This window comes from Corvus hawaiiensis, chromosome 19 (assembly GCF_020740725.1).
Source record: "Corvus hawaiiensis isolate bCorHaw1 chromosome 19, bCorHaw1.pri.cur, whole genome shotgun sequence".
NCBI lineage: Eukaryota > Metazoa > Chordata > Aves > Passeriformes > Corvidae > Corvus > Corvus hawaiiensis.
In genome coordinates this window covers 8,955,914-8,981,290 of record NC_063231.1, presented here as the reverse complement: position 1 = coordinate 8,981,290, position 25,377 = coordinate 8,955,914, and the positions used below count along the sequence as shown (strand labels likewise).

General features: G+C 54.4%; 1 protein-coding gene across 4 annotated transcripts in view; it reads left to right on the top strand.

The window, feature by feature from the left end:
- Positions 1–25,377, top strand: part of SEPTIN9 (septin 9) — a 134,846-nt gene that overhangs the window by 71,338 nt on the left and 38,131 nt on the right. For all 4 annotated transcript variants that reach the window (XM_048323544.1, XM_048323545.1, XM_048323547.1 and 1 more), the window contains one exon: positions 8,468–9,124. In XM_048323544.1, coding sequence (XP_048179501.1) covers positions 8,468–9,124 — 657 coding nt within the window. The remainder of the gene's footprint in view (positions 1–8,467; positions 9,125–25,377) is intronic.

Sequence of the window (25,377 nt, the reverse complement as noted above, 5' to 3'; positions counted from 1 at the left end):
GTTCAGTTTCTGGTGGGGCTGTGCCTGGCTGCTGGGGGTCAGGGTCCCTCAAGGGAGCTCTCTGTGGGCTGTCATGCCCTTCAGCACAGGGATAGTGTTGTGTCCTGGCCACCTCTCCTTTTACACCTGCAGGGTACTGTTTGGTCCTCTGGTGGCACCAGCAGTTTGTACCCAGCTGCTGTGCAGGTGCCAGTGTGGGAGAGCCCTCCTTGGTGCAGGAGACCCCTCCTCACTCCCTTCCCTGCCACAAACAGTGCAGGTAAGGAGTAGCCCTTGGGCAAGAAGGGGTTTGTTGCTGCCTCCAACTTGCTCTGAACAGCTCTCATCTCCTGATGGCTGTGACTCAGGCTTTTACCCTGATTGCTTTTGTGAGGCTGCTGGATGGAGCTCAGCCCTTGGGTCTCCTGGGGACACCTCCAGAGTGGTGGCCCAGGGGCACTGTCCCTCCAAGCTGGCTCTTGGCTGGTTTGTGTGCCAAAAGGGGAGATGCCGTGGGTGGTGTGTGACCCCGCGTCCTCCCAGTGCTGCTGGCACCCAGGCCAGGGCAGTTCAGGGTGGGGTGCCCGCCTCTTGCCCAGGTGTAGGCACAGTCAGTGCCAGCCTCCTGTGGATTGCAGGGCAGGGGACACTGTGACATCAGTCTGTGCCACCATCGTCCTGGCAGTAGAGGTGGCAGTTTGGGACCCACGCAGCAGAAAACTGTCCAGCCCCTTGCAAGGGTGAGCTGGGGGCTCTGCAGCCTCTCCCAGCCCTGGGAGTCATGGCAGGGGTCAGAGGTGAGGGCAGAGGCACTCGTCAGCTGCAGTGGTTTGGGAGACAAGGAGCATGGTGAGGGCTGTGGTTGGGACCTCAGCTTTTCTTTCATCTTGGCCGCTGAAAGCAAAAATACAGGGAAATGTGAAAAGGATGGAATTTATTTTATTTTTCAAAGCGCGTTTAGTTTGCCAGGGAGGTGGAGGGCTCTGCTCTCTGCCAGCCCTCAGGACGTTTGGACAACAGCTCGCACTTCGGTGCTGGGTGTCCCCTCCAAGAGAGCCATCAGAGCTGGCTGCAGGGACGGCAGCAGTCAGCAAGCACTGCGGGCAGGAGTGGGCAGCACTGCAGGGCTGAGTGGCTCCTGGGTCCGTCCTTTGCCCCTTTTACCAATTTACCCCTTTTCTGTAGCTTTTTAACCAGTATGTTGCAACACCACCCATCAAAGCATCTTCTCAAATGGAGACTTCACTGATTTAATCACCCAGTCCCTGCCACCCAGGCTGGTCACCCACCCGAGTCACTCTCCATGTCCCTTCTGTGGGCACTGGGATTCATGACTCCTGGGGATGGCATCTGTGGCACCAGCATGGGGCAGGCTGGGCTCTGCAAGACCATCTGCATCATACTTTTGTCTCTGGGTAATCGTTTCAAGGCATTTTAGAAATATTAGTGAACCAAACCAAATCTACAGCCCCACGGGAGGCAGAGAAAAGATTTATTTCTCTCCTTCCTCCTCCCCTTATGAAAGGAAACTGGAGCACAGACCGGAGACAGGAGCTGGAGTGAGCCCGTGGCTGAGCCAGTAATGCAATCTGCTGGGCTGGATACCCTGTGTTTTATGTAATTTTCTGTACAAGTATGAAATGAATATAAGGGATGTAAAATATACTGGTCTGATCTGGAAGCATTTTGCTGTGAGTTAATGGTTATGTAAACCCAAGTGTAATAGAGAATCAAGATCAAATCTTTTGAGAACTGCATTATAGAGACTGGAAAGCTGGGATTTTGTATTAATCTGAGTGTGGATTTTGGGGGTTTTTTTCTATTCTTAGTCCTGACTTTGCTTTTGCATGTTCATTTCTGGGAAATGAGAGGTTTGCTGCATCAGCCTCAGGCTGTTTTATACCTTGTTGTGAGTGAGAGAAATGCTGCTTGGAAAGCTTTGATTGATGTCAGAACCCTGAACTTACATTTATGCCCAAATTTCCACCAGAACTCACCTCTTGGTACCATTTACACCGTTCAGGAAGGCCCTGCATAGTGACAGCGCATTGCCAGCCTTGTCTTGTACATGTGATTTGTGTCAGACCGTGCAATCTACTGCAACTTCTTTTGGAGGCTGTCTGTGAAGTCAGAGAAAGGATTTATTTGTGCATAAACTGTTCATAACTTACTCAGGATCGTGTGAGAGTCAGGCTACAACAGCAGAGTGTCACTGCATATATATATGTGTGTGTATATATATTTATTTTTATATGTAGTGCAGCAAGGTTGGTTTATTGGTAAGGGAAAGGTGCGAAGCCTCCTGGCACAAGAACAGGGAGGGGATTCAGCAGCCCTTACTTCTCGTCTTTCTTATGTTAGATCACCAGAAGCTTTGAGAAATGTGCTTTTAAAATTTCCTGCTTTGGTTTCTGTGGATGTGAGAGGGGATCTGAGTCTCTCGGGCTGTTTCAAAGCTGTGTGTGTACTCACAAAATCCTGCCAGCATGTGCAGCATCTCTTGCTGCCTGCACTACCAGGGGTTTTCCATCTCAGACCCATGATTTTGATCTCATTGATGGGCTTTGTGGACTTGGGAGCACCTTGCTGAGGATGGGGTAGAGTTATCCTGCTCTGGCCCTGCAGCAGGGGTGCAGCTCCCTTCCCTTTCTGCTGTGGGACCTTTAGGGTTACTACACGGTGGATACAACCCCATAGGTATGTGCAGAACACCCAACTTGCCCTCATAACTGAGCCTCTAGTTCACTCCCATGCACCCATCTCTGGTATGGGTGGTGGCAGCTCTTCAGTGGCATCACCCAGGGTAGGTTTGGATCAGCCAGACCCAGCTGGCCCCATGGTAACGTGGCCAAACCCTCTTTGCTCTCAGCCTGGCCCAGAAAAGCTCCGTGAGCACCCTGCTGCCCGTGACAGGGCTCTGGGAAGCTTTAAGGGCTGTGAGCAGTGAATGCTGTGTTGGGTTTCCAAGGGTTCCTTGAAAGATGAGAGCTGCAGCCTCCCCCCTTTCCTGCCTGGGAACAGGAGGTGACCATCTGGTAGCAGTTTAGAGCGAGCCCTCGCTCTCAAACGGTGCCATTGTGTGGTGGGAAATAACGGGACGCCGGCTGCCCCGGCCCCATAAGGCTCTTATGTGTCCAAAAACCCAAGGAAAGCTCTCTGTGCTTAAGCAAGCAAGCAAATGTAACCCCTGGGTTACGGGGACCACGTGAGGGGCACAGGATGTTTAATGGGAAGCAGTTGGGCGCTGCGGCCGCGACAGAGCTGGAGGCTCCGGCTGGGAAGCAGGTCCCCGAGGAGTCAGCATCCCTTGCTGTTTATTTTGGTCTCCTCCCGAGCTCTGTGCATAGATGTTTCCTTGTATAAAGCCTCCCCTGGCCTGTTAGTGGGATATTCTGTTTAAACAGGGAAGAGAGGAGGAGCAGATGTTGCAGATGTTCCCTGGCTGACCCCCGCGGGGTGCCCGGAGCCAGGCGGGGTGAGCCATGGTGGCAGCATGCTGTGTGCTTCAGTGCTTCCAGCTGGGAGATGTGGAGTCCTTGTGCAGGAGCCAGATCCCTTCACGGCATCTGGGCACCCTTGGATTGCCTGGGCCTCCCGAGGAGGGCCTGTTCTTCTGCGAGAGCTGTGCATGTGGGAGTACCCAGTGCCACTCGCTTGTGACGTCTCTAGAAGACTCTTGGCTGTTGCATGAGCTGCTGGGATTTGAACCAGACCTCTGCCCTCTCTTCCCAGTTGACAGAATCCCTAAAGAGCAGCTTTAGCTGATGCCGTGTGACCTGGCTGGGGGGTGACCGGGAGGACACAGTGGCCTCACTGCACAGCCACCCCCAGCACTGCTGCATAAAACAGAAAGAGAAATCAATGTTGTCTCTTTTTTATCCCCAGTGCCAGCTTGGGGAGCATTTGAGCAGGATGAAGGCACACATTTCTTGCCCCCAAGTGCCTGTCTGGCATGTGTCACATTTGGGTTTTCAGGAGTGTGTGTCCTCGTGCACAGCCAGCAGAGCCGCCTCGGAGAGCCCGTGCCTCCCTCATCCAAAAGAAGGATTAGCAGTGGTATTTTTGAAGCCAGCCCTGCAGAGTTGGGTGGTGCTGAGCAAAACTCCATGACCTTGAAAGGTTTGCAAAGCTCTAGTCCCAAAGGGACATCGCAGTGAGTGGTTTCCAACCCTGACATGGTGGTGGTGGTGGGCTGTTGCAGAGGTTGCATCTGATAGGAAGCACTTGGAAATCTCATTTTAGGGGATTTTGGGCTTTCCCTGCCCGAAAGCTGCTGCCTTCAGCACTGGTGGGTTGAGCCAGAGATGTCTGGATGGGTCTGGAATGGGTTGAAAGGAAGGACATGCCAAAGGCAGTGCAGGTTTTGCCCAGCCCCACGTGCACCTCCAGAGGAAGAGAAGGAAGGGTGGTGCTCAGCACCTCTGCCACCTTCCCTGCCAGCTTCCTCTGACACCAGCCAGTCAGTGGGATGCTGCTGGTGGGGCTGGGGAAGCTCTGCTTGTGCCTGGAAAATACAATAGTGGGGACAATCCTGCAGCGTGGCCAGCCCAGGCCCTGCTCAGGGCAGGGACACCTTGTTTGGGGCTCTCAGGAATATGGCAGGGACCTGGAGCCCATGGGGACATGGAGAATTAGCCACAGCTGCCTGTGTGGGGCCCTACAGCCCTGCCTTGCCTTCAGCTCCTGTTTTTGTACGGAATACGGACACTTCCCCGCAGGAAGCCGGGAGGAGGGTCATCTGGAGCACAGGCTGTTTACTTTCCTTTCCTGGCTCTGGGCAGGACACACTATTTATAAGTTTTTTCTCTTTTTTTGAGAGCTGTTGTGCTTCCTGAGGTCCTTCTCTCTTCTCATGCAAGGAGGAGAGAGGCGATGCTGAGCAGGGAACTCCGGCCATGCTCGGTCCCTTTGAGGGCCACCATTGCTGAAGGTGACATTCCCGAGGATCGTGTTCGTGGCAGTAGGGCTCTGTCTCTGAGGTGGAAACACAAACCCTCTTGGTCACAGTCCTCCTTTCTCATGCCTGGGATGTCTGACCTTCTCCAGACCATGCTGAATTCAGGGCAGCAGCCACATGTGCCAGCAGGACAAGCTGGGTACTGAAATCCCCATGAAACCATGAGATGGATGCCCCATCCTGCAGAGCCGTGGGTGAGAAAGCTCCTGGGTTGTCCCCAGGCAAGTTGGTGACCCTGCTGGAGAGGGAATGCCACTGGGAGCAGGGGTTCCTCATGATGTTGCTGTCAGAATCTGTGCTGAGCCATTTCTACCTCTCCTTTGGGGTGAAGGTTCCTCGCCCAGGCCCTCAGTACCCCCTTCCTGCCCTCAGCACAAGGGAGGAGTTATCTGGAGGCCTTGGCTGTCCTGAGACTGTAATCATGGTTCTGCAGCTCTGCCTAAGGCTGTTTGAACCCCTTTGTGTCTGGGCTTTGACCTTTTTCTCTTTTCTCCAACTGAAGGACCTGGAAAAAAGCCATTTTTGGGTGTTGTAATTCAGTCCAGCCCTTTGATAAGGACAGGGGCTGGCTGTGCTCCAGCAGAAAGACCACATGGGTGGCATTGAACAGATTTACCCTGGGCGTGGGGCACTTTGGGGGGTTTAAAGTCCAAAGAAAGGGCCATGTGGGTCAGCACTGCCATTGGGTTACCCACCACTTCTTCAGGAAGTGGCAGCAGGGCTCAGAGGAGTGGAGATGATGGATGCTGCTCATGCGAGGAGCCCTTGGAGGTCAGCAGGGCTGTTTGTATCCAAAGCTCATTAGCAGGTCAGAAAGAAATCCCCAAACCACTTGGCACTGAGGGATCTCCAGGGCAGTGTTCTTTAAGGAAAGATACTCGTCAGCATTTCCTTTGCTGTCGGGTTCCTTGAGAGCATTTACCCTGTTCCTCAAGACACGTCTCTCATGAGGTTATAGGGCTGCTTGTTGAAGGGAAGAGGTGGGGACTGAGCTGGCTGGAGGAGTGACAGGCGGGTTTTAAGAGCCTGATGTGGACAGAGCTGTGGTTCCATCCCTCAGGGAGCTGCCAGTGCCTGGCAGTGCTGTGTCCTCTGCTGCTCTTGCCCACCCAGCTTTGCTCAAGGCCAGGCAGGGGCTCCCTGTCGGGTCGTCCCTTCCGCTCTCTTTGTTTCCAGCAAAATGCAAACTAGGCTTGGCTGGTGCATTGTTCAAACTTGGGATTTTTTGGGGAAAAAAAATAGCTAAAATGTAAGTTTCTGGATTAAGTGTGTGATGGAGAAGGGAAACTGTAGAAAGCCTGTGCTGGAGGGTCTGAGCTCCAGCTCCGGGTTGGAGACCTGAGAGTTCAAACACGTTGAAACAGCTCTCAAGTGTGGGGCTTTTTTTGGATTAATTATTCTGGGGATGCAGAGAACTGGGGCTTGGACACAGACCTGCAGTGCATGAGCTGTGCCAAGCGCAGACTGCAGGGCAGGGACTGCTGCAGGGAGCATCCCACCCCTGTGAGCAGGTGATGGCGTGGCTGGGAGAGCTCCACGGAAGTCAGAAAACAGATAAATCTGAGCAAAAAACACCTTTAGTTTTCTTTACTGCCTCCCTCCCTTCTTCTACCCATGTCTGAATATTTCTGGGATGCAAGACAGACCGTTTTGTCACAAGGTGCCCTTTGTGGGACCCTTCCTGGGTTTTACAGGGGGGTGAGTGTTGTGCTTTGGTGCTTCCCTCTCTCCACAACCACAGAGCAGCCGTGCTGCTGTTCCCATCAGGCTGACGCTGAGGTTGGATCTCTCTGTGCATCCCTCCCTGCCCACACCAGCTGGGACACCACCCTTGGGAGCCCATCCCAGGCTCCTGTTGCTTCCCAGCAGTTCCCATGCTGGGGTCTGACCCACAACTGGGGGATGCGGGTGTGTGTCCACTCACATCTGTCTGTCCCTGAGCACAGAGAGGCTTTTTTGGGTCACTAATACGGAAAATCCTGGGTGATGCTCCTGCTCCCAGGCTCCTCAGTGCCCATCCAGCCTGGCTGTGCAGCCTGGGGTTCATATAGAGCAGTTTTGGGGTATTCCCCCCAAAAGGGGAAAGCAGCCCAAAGTATTTATCCTCACATTTCAACCCCTGGGAGTCTCCCTGTGGTGTGGCTTGTCTGACACGTGAGCCCCAGCTCCGAGGGCCCTGCTTGCCTCACCATCTCCTCTGGTTTCCCTGTGCTGCTGCCGGGGGACGTGACCACGGCTGTCCCAGCCCCTGCTGGCCGGACAAAGGAGGTCACATCTGCTGCTGCCCCGCCTGGTGTCAGCAGAGGCGGTGGAGCAGAGCTGGGTGGCTGCCACGTGGATGGGTCCCCCTCCTTGTCCCACCAGCTGGACTCAGCAGTGACCGAGGGCTCCTGTCCAGCAAATGCATGTGCCCGAGGGACAGAGGGTCCCCACGTCCCCAAGCCGTGCCACATCCCCACGTCCCCAGGGGGGTCAGAGCAACCCTGGAGCAGAGATGCTTCCTGCATGGTGGCTCCTCTCCAGCTCCACCCCAGGGGTGGGAGGACATCCTGGGATGAGGCAAGGCTGTGCTCCAGTGTCTCCCTGGGATCCTGATGTCTTGTGGGATCTCAAGCCCAGGCTTTTAGAGGCTAAATCTCCCTGCTGCTGTTCTGTTGATGTAAAGGAAGGATGGACTCATTGCTGATGCTCATGCTGGCCATCGGCAGCGTGGCTGTCACCACACTGGGCTGTCACCACACCAGCTCAGCCTCACCTCGTGGAGGCTTCTTTGGGATCCCAGGGCTGTGCCTACCCTGACCCTGTGCCTGTCTGGGTGCTGTGGGGTACAGAGGGTATTTATAGCCCATGGCATTTGGATCCAGCAGTGGTTCCCTTTCCGTGGAGCTCGGCCTTTTTTTTCTGGCTGGATCCTGTGTGGAGCAGGGGTCAGTTGTCCCCTTCCTTGTATCAGGGTCTCAAGTCCATGTGCTCAAAACATTTCAGTCTTTGGTTCACGTGGTCTCTACGTTTGTTTTTAAGGATATGAGCTTCTGTGGCTGCCACCTTTGGTTTTCTTGCTGCATTTATATGGGTTTGGTGCTCTCCTGGGATTGTTTCCCTGTTCCCAACTCGGATTTTGCTGGCAGTGCTCACAGGAAAGCCTCTGTTTATCTGTGAATCCTTTGGATGTGAGAGGGAAAGCAAAGTGTTGGAAGCTGGATTGCTGTCTTCCCCCAAATCCAGTGCCCTGCTCTGCCATACCGTGGTGGGACCCTCTGGTCCCCTCTGAGTGTGGGATGGAGGGCAGTGTGAGGATAATCTCCACTCTGGGGCTGAATTTCCTGGCTCTGGTATGTTTTGTTACTGGGTTTTTAACTTGTCTGGAGAGGCAGGGCCTGGCCTTCGATCCCCAGCTGCTTAAATGGATGATGAATGCTGGGATGGAGGAGCAGAAATGGAGTTATGAGCCTTGTGCAGTGTCTGTAAGCATCTCTGGAGACACTCAGGTGAATGGTAACTAAATCCTGAACTACTTCTCATGTTTTTCAGCTCTGAAAAGATCCTTTGAGGTCGAGGAGGTAGATCAGTCTTCAAATTCCTCCACCCCACAAAGACGGGCCCCGAACACTCTCCTCCGGTCCACCGTGTCCAGCTCCACGCAGAAGTTTCAGGAACTTGGCGCCAGGAATTCGGAGCCATCCACCCGACATGCGGAGCCCACAGTGCAAAGATCCCCCAAGCCCCCTCTGAGGAGAGTGGAGCTCTCTGGACCCAAACTGCCCGAGCCGGTGTCCAGAAGAACAGAAATCTCCATTGACATCTCATCCAAGCAGGTGGAGAACTCCACCTCGGGCTTGTCGCGGTTCGGCCTCAAACGAGCAGATGTGGGGCACAAACCCCCCGAGCCCACCCCCAGGAGGACTGAGATCACCCTCGGCAAGCCCCAGGAGCCGGGGCTGCGGAGGGCAGAGGCGCCGGCCTCCAAGATCCCCGAGATGTCCCAGCGCAGAGCCGACACAGCCAACGCTGCCGTGCCCGACGCGGGCCCCAGGCGCGTGGAGATCCAGGTGGCCAAGGCCACCGAGGGCCCGGCCCCGGCCGCGCGGCCGGCCGAGAGCTCGGAGCCTGCCCTGCCCACCCAGGCGCACCAGGCCGAGCCAAAGCCGCAGCCGGTGCCCGTGGAGAGCCCGCCAAAGAGAGAAGAAGGTGAGTACAGCCCTAGGGCTGGTCCCTGCCTCGGGTGTCACCGAGTGCTGTGTGCTGCTCTTTCATCTCCCGTGGCGACGCCTCTCGAGGCTGCTCCGGGATCTGTGCTCAGATGTGTCCGTGCTCGTGGCTGTTAGCCTTGGGTTTATCCTGCCTGAAGGAGCTGTCGGGTTCGATAAGAAATGCTATAGAGCCTGGAAGGAAAGAAAAAAGGGAACGCAAGAAGGGTGGGTGCTTGCAGGAAATGACAGCTCTGCCAGCTCGGGCCCTGTGTGCAGACCCACAGAGCCCTGCAGAGGCTCCGAGGGGCGGGAGAGGTGCTGGCTCTGGAAGTGTTGCTGGGATATCGTTGTTTGGTGGTGTTGTTTATGGTTGTGGGGCAGGAACCGCCTGTTCATTAGCAGAAGTCAGGGTTTTTTGACCTTGGAGCCAAGGTCTAATAACATCATGGATCAGAGCCACTATTAAACTGGAGACCTGGCTTATATTAGCTCTATCTTGTTTTCAATTAATCCCATATTAAAGCCAGCTTCCCTCCCTCACCAGCTGTCATTTTTTCTCCATAACATTTTGGAGATTTTCCTTTCAGACCTGTTAATTACCTTTCTGCTCTCTATTGCCCACGAGCTCTCTCCTGTGAGGGATGCAGTGGCTGGGTGGAGGGCACCCCCTCCCTCCCCACCCTGTGCCTCTCTCTGGGGGCTGTGGGATGGGGTGGGGTGGCTGAGCCAGGACCTTGGGGGTCCGTGCCTGGCCCTGGAGCTGGACCAGGGGTTCCATGCCCTCTCTGGGTGCTGCCCCGTGGTCACACAGACCTGCAGAGAGGCCAGGCTGTGGTGTGTGCTGGTTTAAAACCAAGTCAGGAGTCAGCAGGGGAGCTGATGTCAAACCTGCAGGACTCAAGTGGGTTTTTCTTACTGTGCATGGTGTAGGTGTGGCTTTTCTGAGCTGGGTTTTTTGACAGGTTGGGCCATCTCCAGCTGGGCACAGCTGAGCTCTGAGCCCCAGCCCAAGGATGGGGTTTGTGTGAGCCCCCCTCTCTGTCCCAAGCTGCCGTGTGTGGTGCCCAGGAGGCCCATCCTATCCCATGGGTGGGTGCTCAGCCTCGTCCTGCTGGGTCTGGGCTGCTCTGGGTGTCCCAAGCTCTGAACCCCACGGATGGTTGGGCACTTTAAGAGCAGAAAAGTGTCTGAGCTGCTGAATCCTCCAGCTGCCCAGGGCTAGGGGAGAGGGAGAACAGCTGCTGGCATGAGTGTTACCCCTGAGCCCGGCTGTCTGGAGTCTGCCTTACAGCATGAGCCAGCCCTGGCCTGGTACAAAAGGGGCTTTCAGTCCAAATGTCTCCAAGAATCATCACAGAATGGTTTGGCTCGGAAGGGACCCTAAAGATCATCTAGGTCCAACCCCACTGCCACGAAGAGCCAGGAGACAGAGTTGGAGGGGTCATGAGGGCTCTGTCTCGTTTTCCCCATGTGTCAGCACAAGGGTACAGCCCAGGGTCACTGCCAGAGCACGTGTCCCCTTCCTGATCTTCTCTTCCTGCCCCACTGCCATGGCTTGAGGTTGCCCAAGGACCCCATTTTGGGGTGCTCCTCCCCTTGGTCCACAACACCCACCCTGAGGTGATGCTGGGCACGTGGGTGGCCTCTCTCCTTGTTGCTGGTGCAAGAACACAGAGAGATTTGGGGTGGCTGCACAGGGACCCTCAGGATGTCCCATGGGTGGGTGTAGGCATGTCTCCAATGCTCTCCAGCTCCACTGCAGCTTTGGCCCCACCACAACCCCCCCAAATGAAAACTCTGCCTCTCCCATGTCTGCAGCAGAGACAACGTGTGGCAAGTCCTTCTCCAGGGTTTGGGTCACCAGGAGGTGCTCCTGTGGCACTGGACGCCCCGGGATCCAGTTGCTGGTGGCTCTCCAGCACAAACAGCTGAGCAGGGGATGCAGGCATCTGCCTCCAGCTGTCCTCACTGCTGTGCTGGGCCTTGCCTTCCCCAGCTGTCAGGCTCAGCTGCCTTGCTCTTAACCCCTCGTCCTGCTGCTGAAGGTATGCAGGAGAGCGTGTAGTGCAGGAAGAGGCCGGTCAGAGGAGAATAACAGTCCCAGGGAGCTTGGCAGTTCAGAACAAACCACAGAGGAAAGGAGTAATTTCAGTGCTGAACTTCATTAGGGCGGCATGGCTGGCGGTGTGGGCTGAGCCCACTCCAGAGCTGGGCTTCCCGAGGTGGGAGGAGGGCAGGAAGTGTTTAATGGGGCAAGAAATATTCCTTCCCATCCATGTTCTCCCTCTCTGAGTCTTTGCTCTCTCCTGCACTCCACGGGGAGCGTTTGCTTCCTTTGTGCTGGTGTAACATTGAATTGGGCCATTAATGACAGGGAGGTGGGACAGAGGCACCCACCCGTGTGGGACGTGCCCCTACAAAGGCAGACTTTGTGTCCCCAGCGTGGCTGGTGCTCCCCAGCGGGGACAGGGAAATGTGATGGGATAACCAGGGGATGTGGATTGCTATAGCTGGAGTCTGCCAGAGCAATCTGAGCTGGGCTGTGCAGTGGGTGCAGGCAAGGGGAGGAGATGTAGAGGGCAGAAAGAGGCACAAGCAATTAAAAATAGCCATAAGAACAAGGTGAGGGCAAGGGCTGTTTCTGAACCCGCAGCCCTGGGCACTGTGGGAGGCTGTCTTTGCTGTGCAGGACTTACCAAATGTGAATATCCAAACGTGAATATCCAAATCTGGCCACCCGTGGGTGGGGCTGACCTCTCCCAGGCTCCTGCCATGGGCAGCAGTTCACACCCAGTCCCAGGGCACTGACCTGGGATGGAGCTGGCAGAGGGAGGATGTTCCTGCCCTATGCTGGCAGGGCAGGTCTGAGCAGGGATGTGGTGCCAATGTGGCAGGAGCTGGTTCATCCCTGTGAGGAGAGGAACAGGGAATCACTGTGGGAGCAGCAGTGCTTCATCCAGAGACATCCACCTGCCCTTTGCAATGGAGAGATCTCAAGGCATTCACATGAGCTGGATGAGGGACAGGCAAATCCTCAGGAAAAGCTACATCAAATCCATCATGGGGGATCCTGTCACTTCCTCCTGCCACAGCATCACCTTCCACTGTGCCTCCCATCTCTGGTTTTGTGCTTGTTTGGTTGAACATCTTGGCCTTCTCTTGTTCCTTGCAATGTGTGGTGGTCAGGCTTGGAGAGAGGGGCAGGCATTCCTGGCCCCAGAAAAGTTAATGGTTTCCATTTTGGTTTAATAATCTCTTTCTACTTCCCCCAGTCTGAACCTGTTTGTATTGATGGCTCGGTTCTGGGATGTCAGGTGATGGATTGGAAGCACTCCCAGATGAGAAGTGGAAGCTGGTTTGATCTGCTGCTCCTTTTTGTCTCCTCACAAGCTGCTGTGGTTGCCCTGTTCCTGGGGACAGCACCCAGCCAGCCAGGCAGGCTCTGTCCCACCCTTGCTCCTGCCCCGTGAGCCTTCCTGGCAAGGATGCTCTGGAGCTTGTTTAGATAAATCAAGGCAGATACAGTGAATAATGGGAACATTCACCTAAAACAGGGACGTGACCTTCCTCTCTCCCACCGTGCGTCTGTGCAAAACAGCCCGAACCATCTCTGAGCTTTCAGCTCGGTTGGTGTTTTTGTCCCATGGCCACTTTGGGACAGCCACACAGGGTGCCAGGTGCCTCTTAAAACTCAGCAGAGTCCCCCCTCCTGTTTTGCTGCAGAACAAGCAGGACAGCATCAGAAGAGTGAAGCAATTCAACTCCTTCACTCTTTTTTCCAGCTTGAACCCTTACGGAAAGACTTTTCTTTAGAACTCCCATAGAGTTGGGCTAAAATTTAAACAATTAAAGACCACTTAAAAATAGAATGAAGGAAACCTTGAGGTCCTTGTGAAAAGCAGGGACCTGTTGCTGTGTGCTGGCAAGTTGTGGTGGGAGCTCTAGCCCAGTTTCCCTCTACCAGCTTCAAGCCTCCATCCTGCCATGGGCACCCAGGGATGGAGAAGCAAAGCCAAACAAGCCTTGAGGTGACTTTTCTTCTGTCCTGTGCTGCCAGGGTGACACCAAGTGTGGGGCTGCCAGGGTTAGAGGGGTTTGGACAACTCTTAACACAGCGATGCTCCCTGGGATGGAGAGCCCGGGGCTGAGTGGAGATGCAGTGAGTCACCGTTTCCAGCTCTTCCACTGTACAAAGAGATTAAAGCTGTAGGGAAATGTTTCCTCCAAAACCAGCTGACACATTCAGGCTAGGTTACGGGCAGTCTTTTTTTGTTCTTGTTATTATTTTTAATGGGAAAATGCCTACAGCTCAGGATTCCAAATGGAAGGGCTGAGTGGGAAACGCTGAGTCTTGGTTTGGGAACGCAGGTGCCAAAAATGAGATAATCTGGAAAAATCTAGAACTGCAACACCAGTGACTTGGAAAGAAGAGCAGGAGCATGTGTGGGGGAGAGGAATGTGTCCCATCACAGAGACACTGCCTGATCCAGGGCACCACGTGCACGGCGAGGGCACTGCCTGCTCCTCCTCCCTCGCTGTGCTGTAGGAAGCAGCCAGTGCTCCTCGGTGTGCTTTGGGGTGTATTGAGGGCACTGAGGATGCCAGGAGGAGGCTGGGGGATGTGGCTGTGATGGTGCTCGTGTTGCACGTCTCTGCCCCCCAGGAATGTTGTCCCCAAGTTATGTTGTGTTCATCTCTGGTCATGCTGGCTTGTACGTGTCCCTTCTTTGCGTGGGCACAGTTTGTGTGGGTGCTGTCCCAAGTGGATGCTCCAGCTGGGCAGGACACATCCCAGGAAGTGAGGCTGTCCACTGCAGCCAGCAAGACCCAGGAGGATTTGTTTGCCCTGCTGGAAGTCCCTGCGGGCCCATAGGAAAAGCAGCGACCTCCCCAGTGGAGCTTCATTATGCAAAGGGATAGTTTCCCATAGGAAACACCACGGTTCCCACTTCCTTTCCTTGCCACACGTCACGTCTGAGACCAGGAGAGGGCGAAGCTGGGGATGCTGCATCCAGATCTGGGGCTTCCAACATCAGAAGGACACGGAGGTGCTGGAGAGAGTCCAAAGGAGGCCATGGAGATTCCCCAAGGGCTGGAGGCCCTCTGCTCTGGAGCCAGGCTGGGAGAGCTGGGAGTGTTCACCTGGAGAAGAGAAGGATCCAGGGAGAGCTCAGAGCCCCTTGCAGGACCTAAAGGGGCTCCAGGAGAGCTGGACAGGGACCTTGGACAAGGGACCTGCAGTGACAGGACAAGGGGAATGGCTTCTCGCTGCCACAGGGCAGGGTTAGATGGGATATTGGGAAGAAATTCTTCCCTGTGAGGGTGGTGAGGCCCTGGCACAGGGTGCCAGAGAAGCTGTGGCTGGCCCATCCTGGGAAGCGTCCAAGGCCAGGCTGGATGGGGCTTGGAGCAACCTGGGATGGTGGAAGGGCAGGGGCGGGACTGGGTGGTCTGTAAGGTCCCTTCCAACCCAAACCAATTTATGATTCCGTGCTGAGCTGCAGAGTGACCCTGGCCCTGGGCTGAGTGACCTGGCAAGTCTCTTCCATGCCTGGGTTGGGTCTGTGGGTGAGGCTGTGCATCCATGTCATCTCCTCACCTCCTGAACCTTGCAGGAAGGATCCGGGGTGAATGTGTGTCTGCAGAGGTCGGAGCCTCCTGCTCCAGGCAGGAGGTGACCGACTGCAGGCTCACCTGGCTGTGGCTCATGGGGTCTGTGCTCCAGCTGGGCTGTGAGCCCTGAGCACTCTGTGATGAAAACTGGGGCAGCCCCTGGACAGAGGTGCCTTTGCTGGCTGAGAAATGGGTGAGTGCTCCTGCCTGCCGTGGGATTTGTGTTCATCCAAGTGGTGCTGAAAGGCAAAAGGAGACACAGCCCTGGCTGAGGGGGGCATGTAGGAACCGGAACCAAGAGTTTCTCTGTTTATCTTGTGGTATTTGCATGTCTGGAGCCCATGACAGTCGTGCTGGGGAAAATGCTCCGCACCCATCCACTCCTTTGGATCCTCCAGCTTTCCCACATTTAGGTTAATCATCCTACAGGCTGATAAAGCAAATAAAGTCCGTTATCTCGACCAAGATAAAACAAAGAGTTTGCTTTGATCTCCTGCAGTAAGGCCTGGCCGCTGGTTTTGTGACTTCTCTGCTGTCTGCCGGGGGAGGGAAGTGATGGCAGTGGTGATGAACCTTCTGTAATTAAGGAATCGTTCTCTTTTAAGCTATTTCTAGACTGCTGTCCCTGCCTGAGATGTTTCTGTTGGCCAGTGGTTGAAGGGACACCATAGGCTGGGTGCAGCGCCAACTCCATAAACTGTGTCAGAGGAACTGAAGGAGATTATAGAGAGATAACTTTGTTTTGAGAAGATCAAACGTTGTTGTGAACAAAAAAGATAAGTTGACAGCAAGCCAGTTGTGTTCTTTACTCCTCCAGCAAACAAACAGACACAGACACACTTCTACATTGTCAAAAATGCCGTGATGAAGCTGAAGTGTATGTGGCTAAAAATGGAAAAAGCAGCTGGTCTTGGATGGCAGCCTGTGCTCAGACTTCTTTGGGCCCAATTTTCCTTACATCTGTTAGAGGCTTTAAAGGAGGGATGTGGGGAGAGAGCTGCTTTCCTTTGGGTTGGTTAAATTTGGGTCACTCATTTCATTGATCTTCTGAGCTGGTCTCTGCACGGAAGTTCCCAGGGTTCCTGTAGGGTCACATGCATCAATACCTCATCCTCTTGAATCATTTTGGTTTGGGCATGGAGGTAGCACCAGACATACTGGAAGACAAAGCTGGACTCAAGGGTCTGGTCCAAAACATTTTGCAACGAACAAAACTTTGCAGATGTTTATACATTTATGAAAAGCAAATAATTTTAACAAACCATCTAAGGTTGCTGTGCCAGCCCAGGAGTGACAGCCGGCGGATTTGGGGTTGCTGGACTTGTATCACCTGCAGTTTGTTCTGTGTGGAAGCTGTATGTTGGTTTTTGCATGGCAAAGGCCATTTGTCCGACGGCAATGAAGGATGGCTGAAATGAAGCGTCTTTCAACACCTTGAAGTTCAGAGGCTGATGATGCTCTAGCAAATATGAGCATTACCTTGGGTTTATGTTTAGCTTTTCAACCCTTGAGAAGGTGTCCAGGGTTTGTCTGAGTCAGGTGGTCTTACCAGGTGTTCTCCTGCAGTATTCCCAGAATCAGAGAGGGAGGTGAAAAGGGATTTGCAGCAGGACAGAAGTGGCTGAGGCATTAATCCCTTGTTATTATGAGTGCTTGACAGCCCCCCAGCCAACCTGGCTTGGTCTGGTTGTTCTGTTGCTGTGGATGATCATTTGCTGTAGTGTGTGTGTCAAATTCTCTTTGATGCTTATCCACAGTACCTTAATCTTTTATGGTGGCTCTGCCTTCCCCCCTTTCCTCCTCTCTTGCTGTACATGGAGTGGGACAGACATTCCTTCCCTCTTTCAAAGAAAAGCTCAGCTTGTGGAGATCTCAGAGTAAGAAGATTAGATGGGAATCCAAAAGGACGTGGTGCTGAGGAGGAGAGGGCAGCGATAAAAGTTAATGATACGTAAGCTCTTGAAAGGAGCTTTCTCAGCCACAGCTGTGTGGTAACTCACAAGTCTTGAACTGTAGGGCATTGCTTTCAACTCCAGCACAAATGCACCTGGGGCGTGTTCCATGTGGGCTGGGGAGATCTGGAGGGACATCACAGGAGCTGCCCTACCCAGATGGGGCTGGAGCCCCTGCCTCTGTTTGCTTCCCCTGTGTGTTATGACTCTGGATGGGGAATTTTGTTCACTCTGCTCAGCGTTTGCTCTGACCTGGGAGCTTGTGCTGTTCTCTGCTGATGCACTGAAGAGTTGGTGTGCTCTGGACTCTTCTCTGAAGCTCTGGCACATGGAGGTACAGGATGAGTCCCTGGTTACAGCCTCTGAAGCTACAAATGTGCAGGCTCATGCTCTGTCTCAGGGCATCCACTGGCAACTCCCTCCCATCCACAGTGGAAATCAGTTCATGGACCAAGAGCCAGAAAAACGCTGCGGAGATGGCAAAAGTTTGTATGGCAGGAGAGCCTGGTCGGGGCCCTGCCTTTGCTGCCCACTTCGTTGTCTTGGAGGAATCCCTCTACCCACTCCTGCTTCTTTTGTAACCAGGAGCCAGTGAACGTGGGCCTGAGGTTTAGTCCTTGCGTCGGGTTTTCTTCTTCCAGGTTCAGCTGGTGATTAAGAGTTTGCTGGTCCTGCTCCCAGAGGTGCTGTGGGATTGTGCAGGGTGGGAGAAGCCACTGCCCAGGTCACTGGAGTGGCTCTACAAAGGGAGGTCCTGAACTGTCCAGGAGGAAAGGGAGTGTATCAGGTGGTTTCTGTATCAAAACCTTCTCCAGTCTACCTTGGTCACTCCTAAATTTGAAAAACTCATAGTTTGAAGAGGAAAAAAGGATTTGGAAGGCAGACTTTGGATGTGTGGGAGCAGGTGTGGGATGGATTGTGCCTGGTGATTGAGGAGTGTTGGAGGCTGCTGGCACTGAGGGAGGAGCAGGGATATTTGGATGCTCTTTGCCTCATGTCCTCTTCCCCTGCTTCCATCCTGTGCAGACTGGATGGAGAATGGAGATTACCTTGGAATTGTCCAGTGATGTCCTGGGAAAAAGGAGTAGATCTGAGCAGCTTTTCTGATAAAACTTAATTGTTTAGACAAACTCTGGCTGAACTTGCTTCCTCCTGCCTCCCAGCGTGCAGATAAACGGGGTGGAAGTGGGAGGCCGAGTTCACAGGCTGCTGGGGCCCTCCCTGGGGTCACCCCACCCCCGAGACCCCCTGTCCACTCCTTTTGGTGGCCTTGGAGGAGACGAGAGGACGCAGTTGAGTGCTGAGGGTGATGCCCTGGCTTTGGGTAGTTCAGTGCTCCGAGATGTGATGGGAACCTTGATAAGGCAGCACATCAGGGGTGTGGGTGGTCCTGGGGGCAGCAGTGAGTCCGTCATGGTTCAGCTGCAGAGGCTGGACCTTGGCTGTGTGTTGCCCTGCAGAATGCAGGAGGTGAATTTGCTCCAGCCCTGTTCTCTCCAAGCCTGGCAGTGCTGGGTGTAGGGTGGCTGGGCAGAGCTGTGCCCCTGAGAGATCCCTGTTTGACCTGGCAGTGAGGGTAGTCAGGATTTGGGTGGGATGTGGTCACTGGAGAGGTGTTGCCATGCCCTGTGTGGCTCCTGCCGAGGTCTCCAGGAACTGCTTTGTGGAGTCAGATGAAATCTGAGATCCTGCCATAACACTGATGTTCCTCCCACCACTCCTCAGGGAAACAGTCCTCCTTGGCCTACTTTGTGTAGTAAATAAAAGTTTATTTACAGCCCAGGAGTGCACGCCCTGAGGTTGGGAGGTGAAGGGTTCCTGCAGGGCCCTGGAGGAGCTCTGGAGTTTCCTTTCTGCTTCGTGCCTTTGGTTTCTGGACAGAAAGTCTTGGGAAGGAGCAGCCCTGTGAGTGGGAGCTCAGGGGAAGCAGAGCCCTTTGCGTGGGCCTTGGGGCATGGCTTTGTCCCTGTGTGTCACCTGGAGAATGAGAACCGAGAGGAGATAACAAGTGCTCACGTGTGACACGTGGGCTGGAGCAGCCAGGGACAGCAGCAGGAGGTGAGCTGCCATCCATCTGTCCCCCTCCTTGGCTGAGGGTGGTGTGGGGACGGCGCCGAGGGGAACGTGGGCATGGGGCTGAGCTCTGCTCACCAGCGTCTGTGGGGTTTCCAACTCTGCCCTGGCACTGCCCATAAATATTCTGCAGAGCTTCAGGGAATGAGCATTTGTCTTCTCCTCCACTTGGAGGAGCGGGAGGGGTCTCTTTGGGGTTATTTCAGCCCATGTGTGGGACAGATTGTTTATGGGACAGTCGTTTGAAGGGCAAGCAAACCAAAGCCATGATTTGGGCTCCACTGAAAGAGCAAAGCTGGGAAAGCTTCAAGTCGTGGCTGCAGAGACAAGGGGGAACATGGCTGTGGCTTTCTGCTGGGGACCAGTGTTGTGTCCCTTGGGAGAGGCACAGAGAACATTGTTTGGAGTTTCTGCTTTTCCTTCTCATTTTTCAGACACGCAAGATTAATTGCTCTCTTTTATTGTCCGCAGCAATATTTATTTTGCTGCTCGGCAGCAGCAGGGACTGGATAGGTTTCACAAACTGAATTTTCCCTGGACAAGCCCCTCCTCTGATTTCACACTTCCAGCTGCCAGGCTCAGTTTTAAAACAGTTTGCACCAAGGCTGAAAAATATTTGTAGGGCAGAGCAATGCCTTGCAGGAAATGGCTTAAGCTTCCTGCTCCCAAGATGGTGTGAGTGTTAAAACAGAACTGGAGAAATATTAGACATCCTACATCCGGCCTGGCTGGGGAGGGTGACCCTGAGGTGATGAGATGGAAAGCCTGGACACCCCCTCCCCCTGCTGCTTGTGCCTGGCAGCTTCCGGCAGGATGAGGGGCCCTGCTGGTGCCCCCCGACCCCCACCCCCTGACTTTATGGGGGGAAAAACGGGCAAATTGCTTCCTGCTCCTCTGGGTTTTGCTGTGTTTCAGTTTTGTGGGAAATGTGTGGGGAGAAGTGGTCGAAGGTGTGGAGCGAAGTGTCAGCAGAGTGAGTTTTCAGCGGAAAATGGGAGTTGGGAAAGCACTGGTTCTGATGAAATGTTTGTAGCAGTTTATTCACCACCTCCCAGCCTGCAGTGAAAGGTGAAAGTCTGGGACAGCTGGATCTGAGCTGGTCCCGTTTGTTTGGGGCTGGAGTGGGACCTTCCTCATCCGTCAGTGAAAATCACTGCTGAATTATTGGCTTAATCAGAGAAAACGGAATTCCTCCAGCGCGGGTGAATTCCCACTCGGTGCCGGCTGAGCACCATCTACCTGGCCAGGCAGGGAATAGCAGCTGCTGTGTGTCCAGGACAGACGGACAGCGCTGGGACAGAAATTGGGAGTATGGGTGAGCAGGAGCGTGGGGAAGGGCGGGCAACGATGGGGTCCCGTGGGCAGGGAGGACCTCGCTGGAGCTCTGGGGTGGCTGTCACATCTTCAGATGGAATTCAGCTCCCTGGGGGTTACTGCCCTGGTATAGAAAGCTTCTCCAAACCCTGGTTTGCTGGCTGGAGCATGGAGATTTAGGGAATTTTATTCAGAATGTTACCGGCTGGATAAAAAAAAATACCTGAGCCGTGTCTGGGAGTCTGCAGATGCAGGAGGAATGAGGTGGAGGCGGTGGGCAGAGCAAGAGGAGGAGTATGGGTCAGAGCTTGGGCTGGTCTGAGCTCACTCACGCTCACTTCCTCCAGCAGTCACTGAGAATCCTAAAATTGCTCATAATGGAGGAAAAATTGCACCCGTGCTGGGAGCTGAGTCCCTTTGGGAGGTGTGTTCCAGCTGCAGGAGCAGCAGCAAAGCGTGTGGGTGCTTTTTGGGGCGGGTGCACCATGAATGGAGCATTATGCTGTGCTCCAAGCACCCTCCTCCCAAGCTTTCCGCCCTGACCCCTTCCTTTCCTGCGCTGTTCCATGTGGGATGGTGGGAGCCCCGGCCGCTCTGTCAGAGCAGGGATCCGGAGGGGTGAGTCCCACCCTCAGAGGCAGCTCTGGGCCTGAGGAGGTCGGTGTCTGACGCCCACCTTTCCCCATGGCACATAACCCCCCTTAGCCCTGAGCAGCGCAGCCCTTGGGGCTCGGGATTTGGCGAGGCACACCCTGTTTGTTTTCCCAGGTTTTTCCATGGGGTGCTTTTCCTGGGAAAGCTTTGGCCCGCGGACCTGGGGGAGGGGAAGATGAGGCTGATTTAAATCCCAGAAGTAGTCACAGCTGGCTGAAAGCTGTGTCTGCAGCCTGCAGTACACCGGAGGTGCCCAGCGCTCTTGGACAACGCGCTGGTGAAGCTGAGGGAGTGGGAGCCAGTCCTGGGGCTGCCGCTGCAGGGTATGGGGGGCAGGAGAGGAGGGGTGGGCTGGAGGACTGCTGGGGCTGTTTGGGGACAGAAATGCAGTTATTTGCCCTGGAGTCATCCCCATTTGCCCTGGAGTCATCCCCACTGGCCCGTGGCTGCCACACTGTGCAGGGACCAGCAGGGTGGTCATGCACAATGTGGGGCAGGGGATGTGTGTAAAAAGGCTTTGCTGCCCCAAATGATGCTGGGTTGAAGCCTGCTTTTACCTCCCTGCCCCATCAGCTGGTGAGGCACATACTCACACAGCATCCTTGAGTCCACAGGGCTCCAGGTGGGGTGGGGGAACAGGGAAAATTCATCAGAAAAGGGAGCATCCTTCCCCAGGAGTGTCCTGGAGCCCCTCAGGCAGTTCAGCAGCCCCAGGGTGTGCTGAGCAGCTGTGGTGGGGCTGTGGGGCTGCAGGGAGAAGCGGTGCTGCTGTGTAATCCCTGCATGGGGGATTTATTTTTCTTCTCCTGGCTGGCTGACCCTCAGTCTGCCCCTGCCAGCCCTTCCCTCTGTGTCACTGCGGGTCGGGGTGTCCCTGTGTGGGATGTGCCCTCCTTCCCACGGCTCCCACAGAGGGACATGGAGCCTGGGGCTGCAGCAGTGGGAGAGGCACAGAAAGGTTTGGGAAGGGGTTTGGAAAGAGCTCCTTGAAAGGCTCTGTCCAGGGCAGAGGGCAGTGCTCGACTTGCTGAACCACAGATCTGCAGGGAAGCCAAAGTTTGTCTTAAATCTTTCCTAAAGCTTGTCTTAAATCTGAGATGAATGGGTAATCTGGAGCCCAGGGAGTGAGTTTTAGCCTGTCTCTGTGAGACTGGGGTTCTGCCTTGCCCTGATGTGCTCTGCAGGAGCATGGATTGGGACGGGAAGGGCAGGGATGTAGCAGGGTCTGTGCTGGACCTGCCTGCATCCCTCAAGGGATGGATCCAGCACCCAGTCTTTGCCTCAAAAGCTGATTTTCCCTATTGCTCTTCATCTAGAAAATAGATTTCCACCACAGCCTTTGCTTGAATGGTCCCAAACTCTGAATCCAGGGTCTTGGAGTCCTCAATAAAGCTTTTTCTTCTGGTTAAAAAACGTGAGTAATGGTTGATAGATCCCCAAGTGTGCACCCGAGGTTGTGGAGCAACCTAGGCCCCCAGGAATAGGCTGAAGTCAGCAGCACTCTCTGCTCTCAGCTTTAGGAGGCTGTCAGACATGAGAGCTGTATCCTGCTGAGCTGAAAACCTCAAACCCCGTTGGGGCCCATGACCTTTAAGTGGCAGCGAGTGTCACAGAGCAGAACCTCTGCCTTTATCTCAGATCACGGCGGGGGAGGAGGCTCTGAGCAGAGCTTGGGTGGTGGCAGGGCTGCCCTGGTTTCTCTGAGTTGGTGTTTGGGAGGCAGTGGGGCTGCCCTGATTTCATGGGGTGGTGGGGCTCATGTTGGGGGTCTCTCTGTGCTGGCCAGGCTGAGATGAGGGTTTGGGGAGCTGGTGGGGAGCACAGCACCCAGTGCCCCGGAGCCAGGGACACCCATTGCTGTGGGGCAGCACGTGCTGCTCCCTCCTCAGGTGCTCATGGGGGCCTCATGGGATTTGCAGTCTGGAGCATCCCCCTGACACTTTCTCTAGTCCTTGTAGGAAATGGAAACAAGGGTCCTTGGTGTGCTGCAGGTTTGTGTCCAGAAGAGTTGCTCTGAACATGTCCTGTGTAAGATCTCCAGGAAGCATGACGTGCTGTCACCGTGTTAGGTTTGTGGATGCTGTCAAGGTGGGGATTAGGTGTACAGAGCCAAACAGGTACAAATGAACCCCAAAAACATGCGCCAAGTGTGCATGGCAGCTCGGAGGAAATGCTTCTTCTGTTCATACCTAAAGCCAAGCTCTGCTTTCTTAGAAGTGGCTTTCGCCCAGCAACGCCTGTGATGGTTCCTGATGATTCTTTGAGAGTTTATTCAGCAGCAGCACCTTCTAATTCAGGTCTCTCCACTTCCCCAGCAAATGCAGCTTCCCTGGCTTCTGTCACGTGTGTATGGACACCTGCCCTTGGTCTGAGTGCTGGTCCCAGTCCATGTAATGCTCTGTAGGATGGATGGTGATGGAGACCTGGTGCTGAGTGCTTCATTCCCCACTTGGTGTGATTGTGGTGCAGGTCTGCCCTGAAATATCTCTCAAATATTGGTTCATCCATCTATCTATCTATCTATCTATCTATCTATCTATCTTCTGCAATCTCTTGAGGAGCATTACAGCCTAATTGGAATTAGGTGCCTAAATACCTTTTAGGATGTATGTCCTGGCTCTCCTGTGCCTCTGAACACGGCACTGCCCCATCACCCTGATGCTGGAACAGCATCAAACCCCAAGATGTGCTCTGGCATGGGGATTGGGATGGTGGGAGCAGCTGGGGTGAGGCAGGAAGAGGCAGGATGCCCCTCTTAGACCTCCCAGGGAACACTAACACAGCTTCTTTCATGTTGTGGTGGAGCCCATTGCAGGCAGACACCGTGCTACATCTCAACACAACTGGCTCAGGAGCTGATTTGCTGTAGACACCTTCTGTATTCAGTAGGATGAGGTGTTTCTCCAAGGAGCAGGTCAGGACATCGCAGCTCCAGGTCTGCCACCCCACCTTTTCTATTGCTCTCTCCAACAATTAGGCAGCTAGAATCCATCCAGCCCCTCATTTAAACTCCTCCTTGAGCTACAGGATGTCCTGTGAGATTACTGAGCACTTGAATGAGGGGCTTTCTTAGCTTGGCAGAGGCTGAGCAGACCCCAGAGAGCTCCTGTGCTGGGGGAAGAGTCTGTTGCCAAGTCGTAGGAGGAATTCCCACGTTCCTGTTCCTTCCTGCTGGCTGCCAAATGCTTGTCCTGTCCACAAAAGCTGATGTATTTGCTAGGATTTAACCTTTGCTCATAGAAGTGAATAACGGAGATCTTTTACTTTTGGTTTCTGGGTGTAAATTCACAGCTCAGCACTGCTTTTGTATGCACAGCACGGACCCGTGGTGGGAAAAAACGGAGGAGGAACAGAGAGAGACTCCGCTTGGGTGAAGTCCTTTGTAGCAACAGCTGGGAGCCCACAGAAAATTGCTGCTCCCTCCTGCCCTGATGAACCCCCAAACCAGGCTCTAGGTGCCAACCAGACCTCACCATTTCAGCAGTAGCACAAAGGCAGCCCTGTGGGATGCAGAATTTGGGATTTCTCACGCCCAGAGTCGCTGCTGGTCCTGTCTGGACTGATGGACAGGCTCCCAGATCTTCCCTGCTGGCAGCAAGCATGTCCGTGGAGTTTCAGGGAGAAGGAATGCTCCTTTTTGTTGCTTCTTTTCATGCCTACAGCAGAAGACACAGCTAGCACTGTTTTACTCTGCCCTGGACCCTCTTTTTGTTCTCTGGTTTGTGTCCTGTGGGACAGCCCCGGTGACACCGGTGCTCATGGTTGCCACCAGTCACGTCACCAGCAGCCTGGCCACCCCTATGTGGAGCTGATCTGGTTTGTGGGAGGTGAGAATGGCCCAAACTTCAGCTCTCAAATCTGGGCAAAGCAGAAAAGAGAAAACCAGCAGGTCCAGGCACAGCCTGAACTCATTTTCGGAGGACATCAGCCATGGCCCACGGGTGGGATCAGCAGGAGGGAACCCTGCACAGAGGAGAGAGGTCTCTGAAATCCCATGGTGAGGGTTTGGGGCATGGTAGAACCGTGTGATGCCCTGATCGAGGTCAGCTGTCCATCAGGGCAGTGTGTGGCCTCCAAAAAGCTGGAATGAGTCTCCAGTGCTGCTCCAGGATTTGGTTCTAATTAAAGGGACACCCCTGTAGGTGACCCCGGGGCACTCCTCCCCACAGGGGTGGGGAGAAGCTGCTGGTGGAGTGAGGCTCTTGGCTGGGGGATTTGCTTAGGAGCGGGCTTGCAGTGGGACCCTGGGGAAGCAGCATGGAGAGGTCCAACCTTACCAGTGTTTGCTGTTCCTGCACCAGCAATGCCTTCCTGGAGCTAAAGTTCCGTGGGATCAGCAGAAGCAGGGGTAAAGCTGAAGTGTTTTTTGCTGTGGGCGTGTGGAAATTGGACCCACAAAAGGATGGGAATTGCAGTGATTGCCCCCAGAATGACAGGGTGCTGATTATAATCACGGTCCATGGCATTGCTGCTGGCCCAGGGGTTATGACCAGCGCCATAACCCCACAGAATTCTCTTTTCTTGCCTATCTGTGTAAATCTCTGCTCTCCCATCAGTGCCTGCCCTCAGCACTCCCTGAAAATTGCCCAAAAATTCCATCTTGGTGCAATTTAGAATACGCTCCAGCCTGCCCTGAGCACATCTG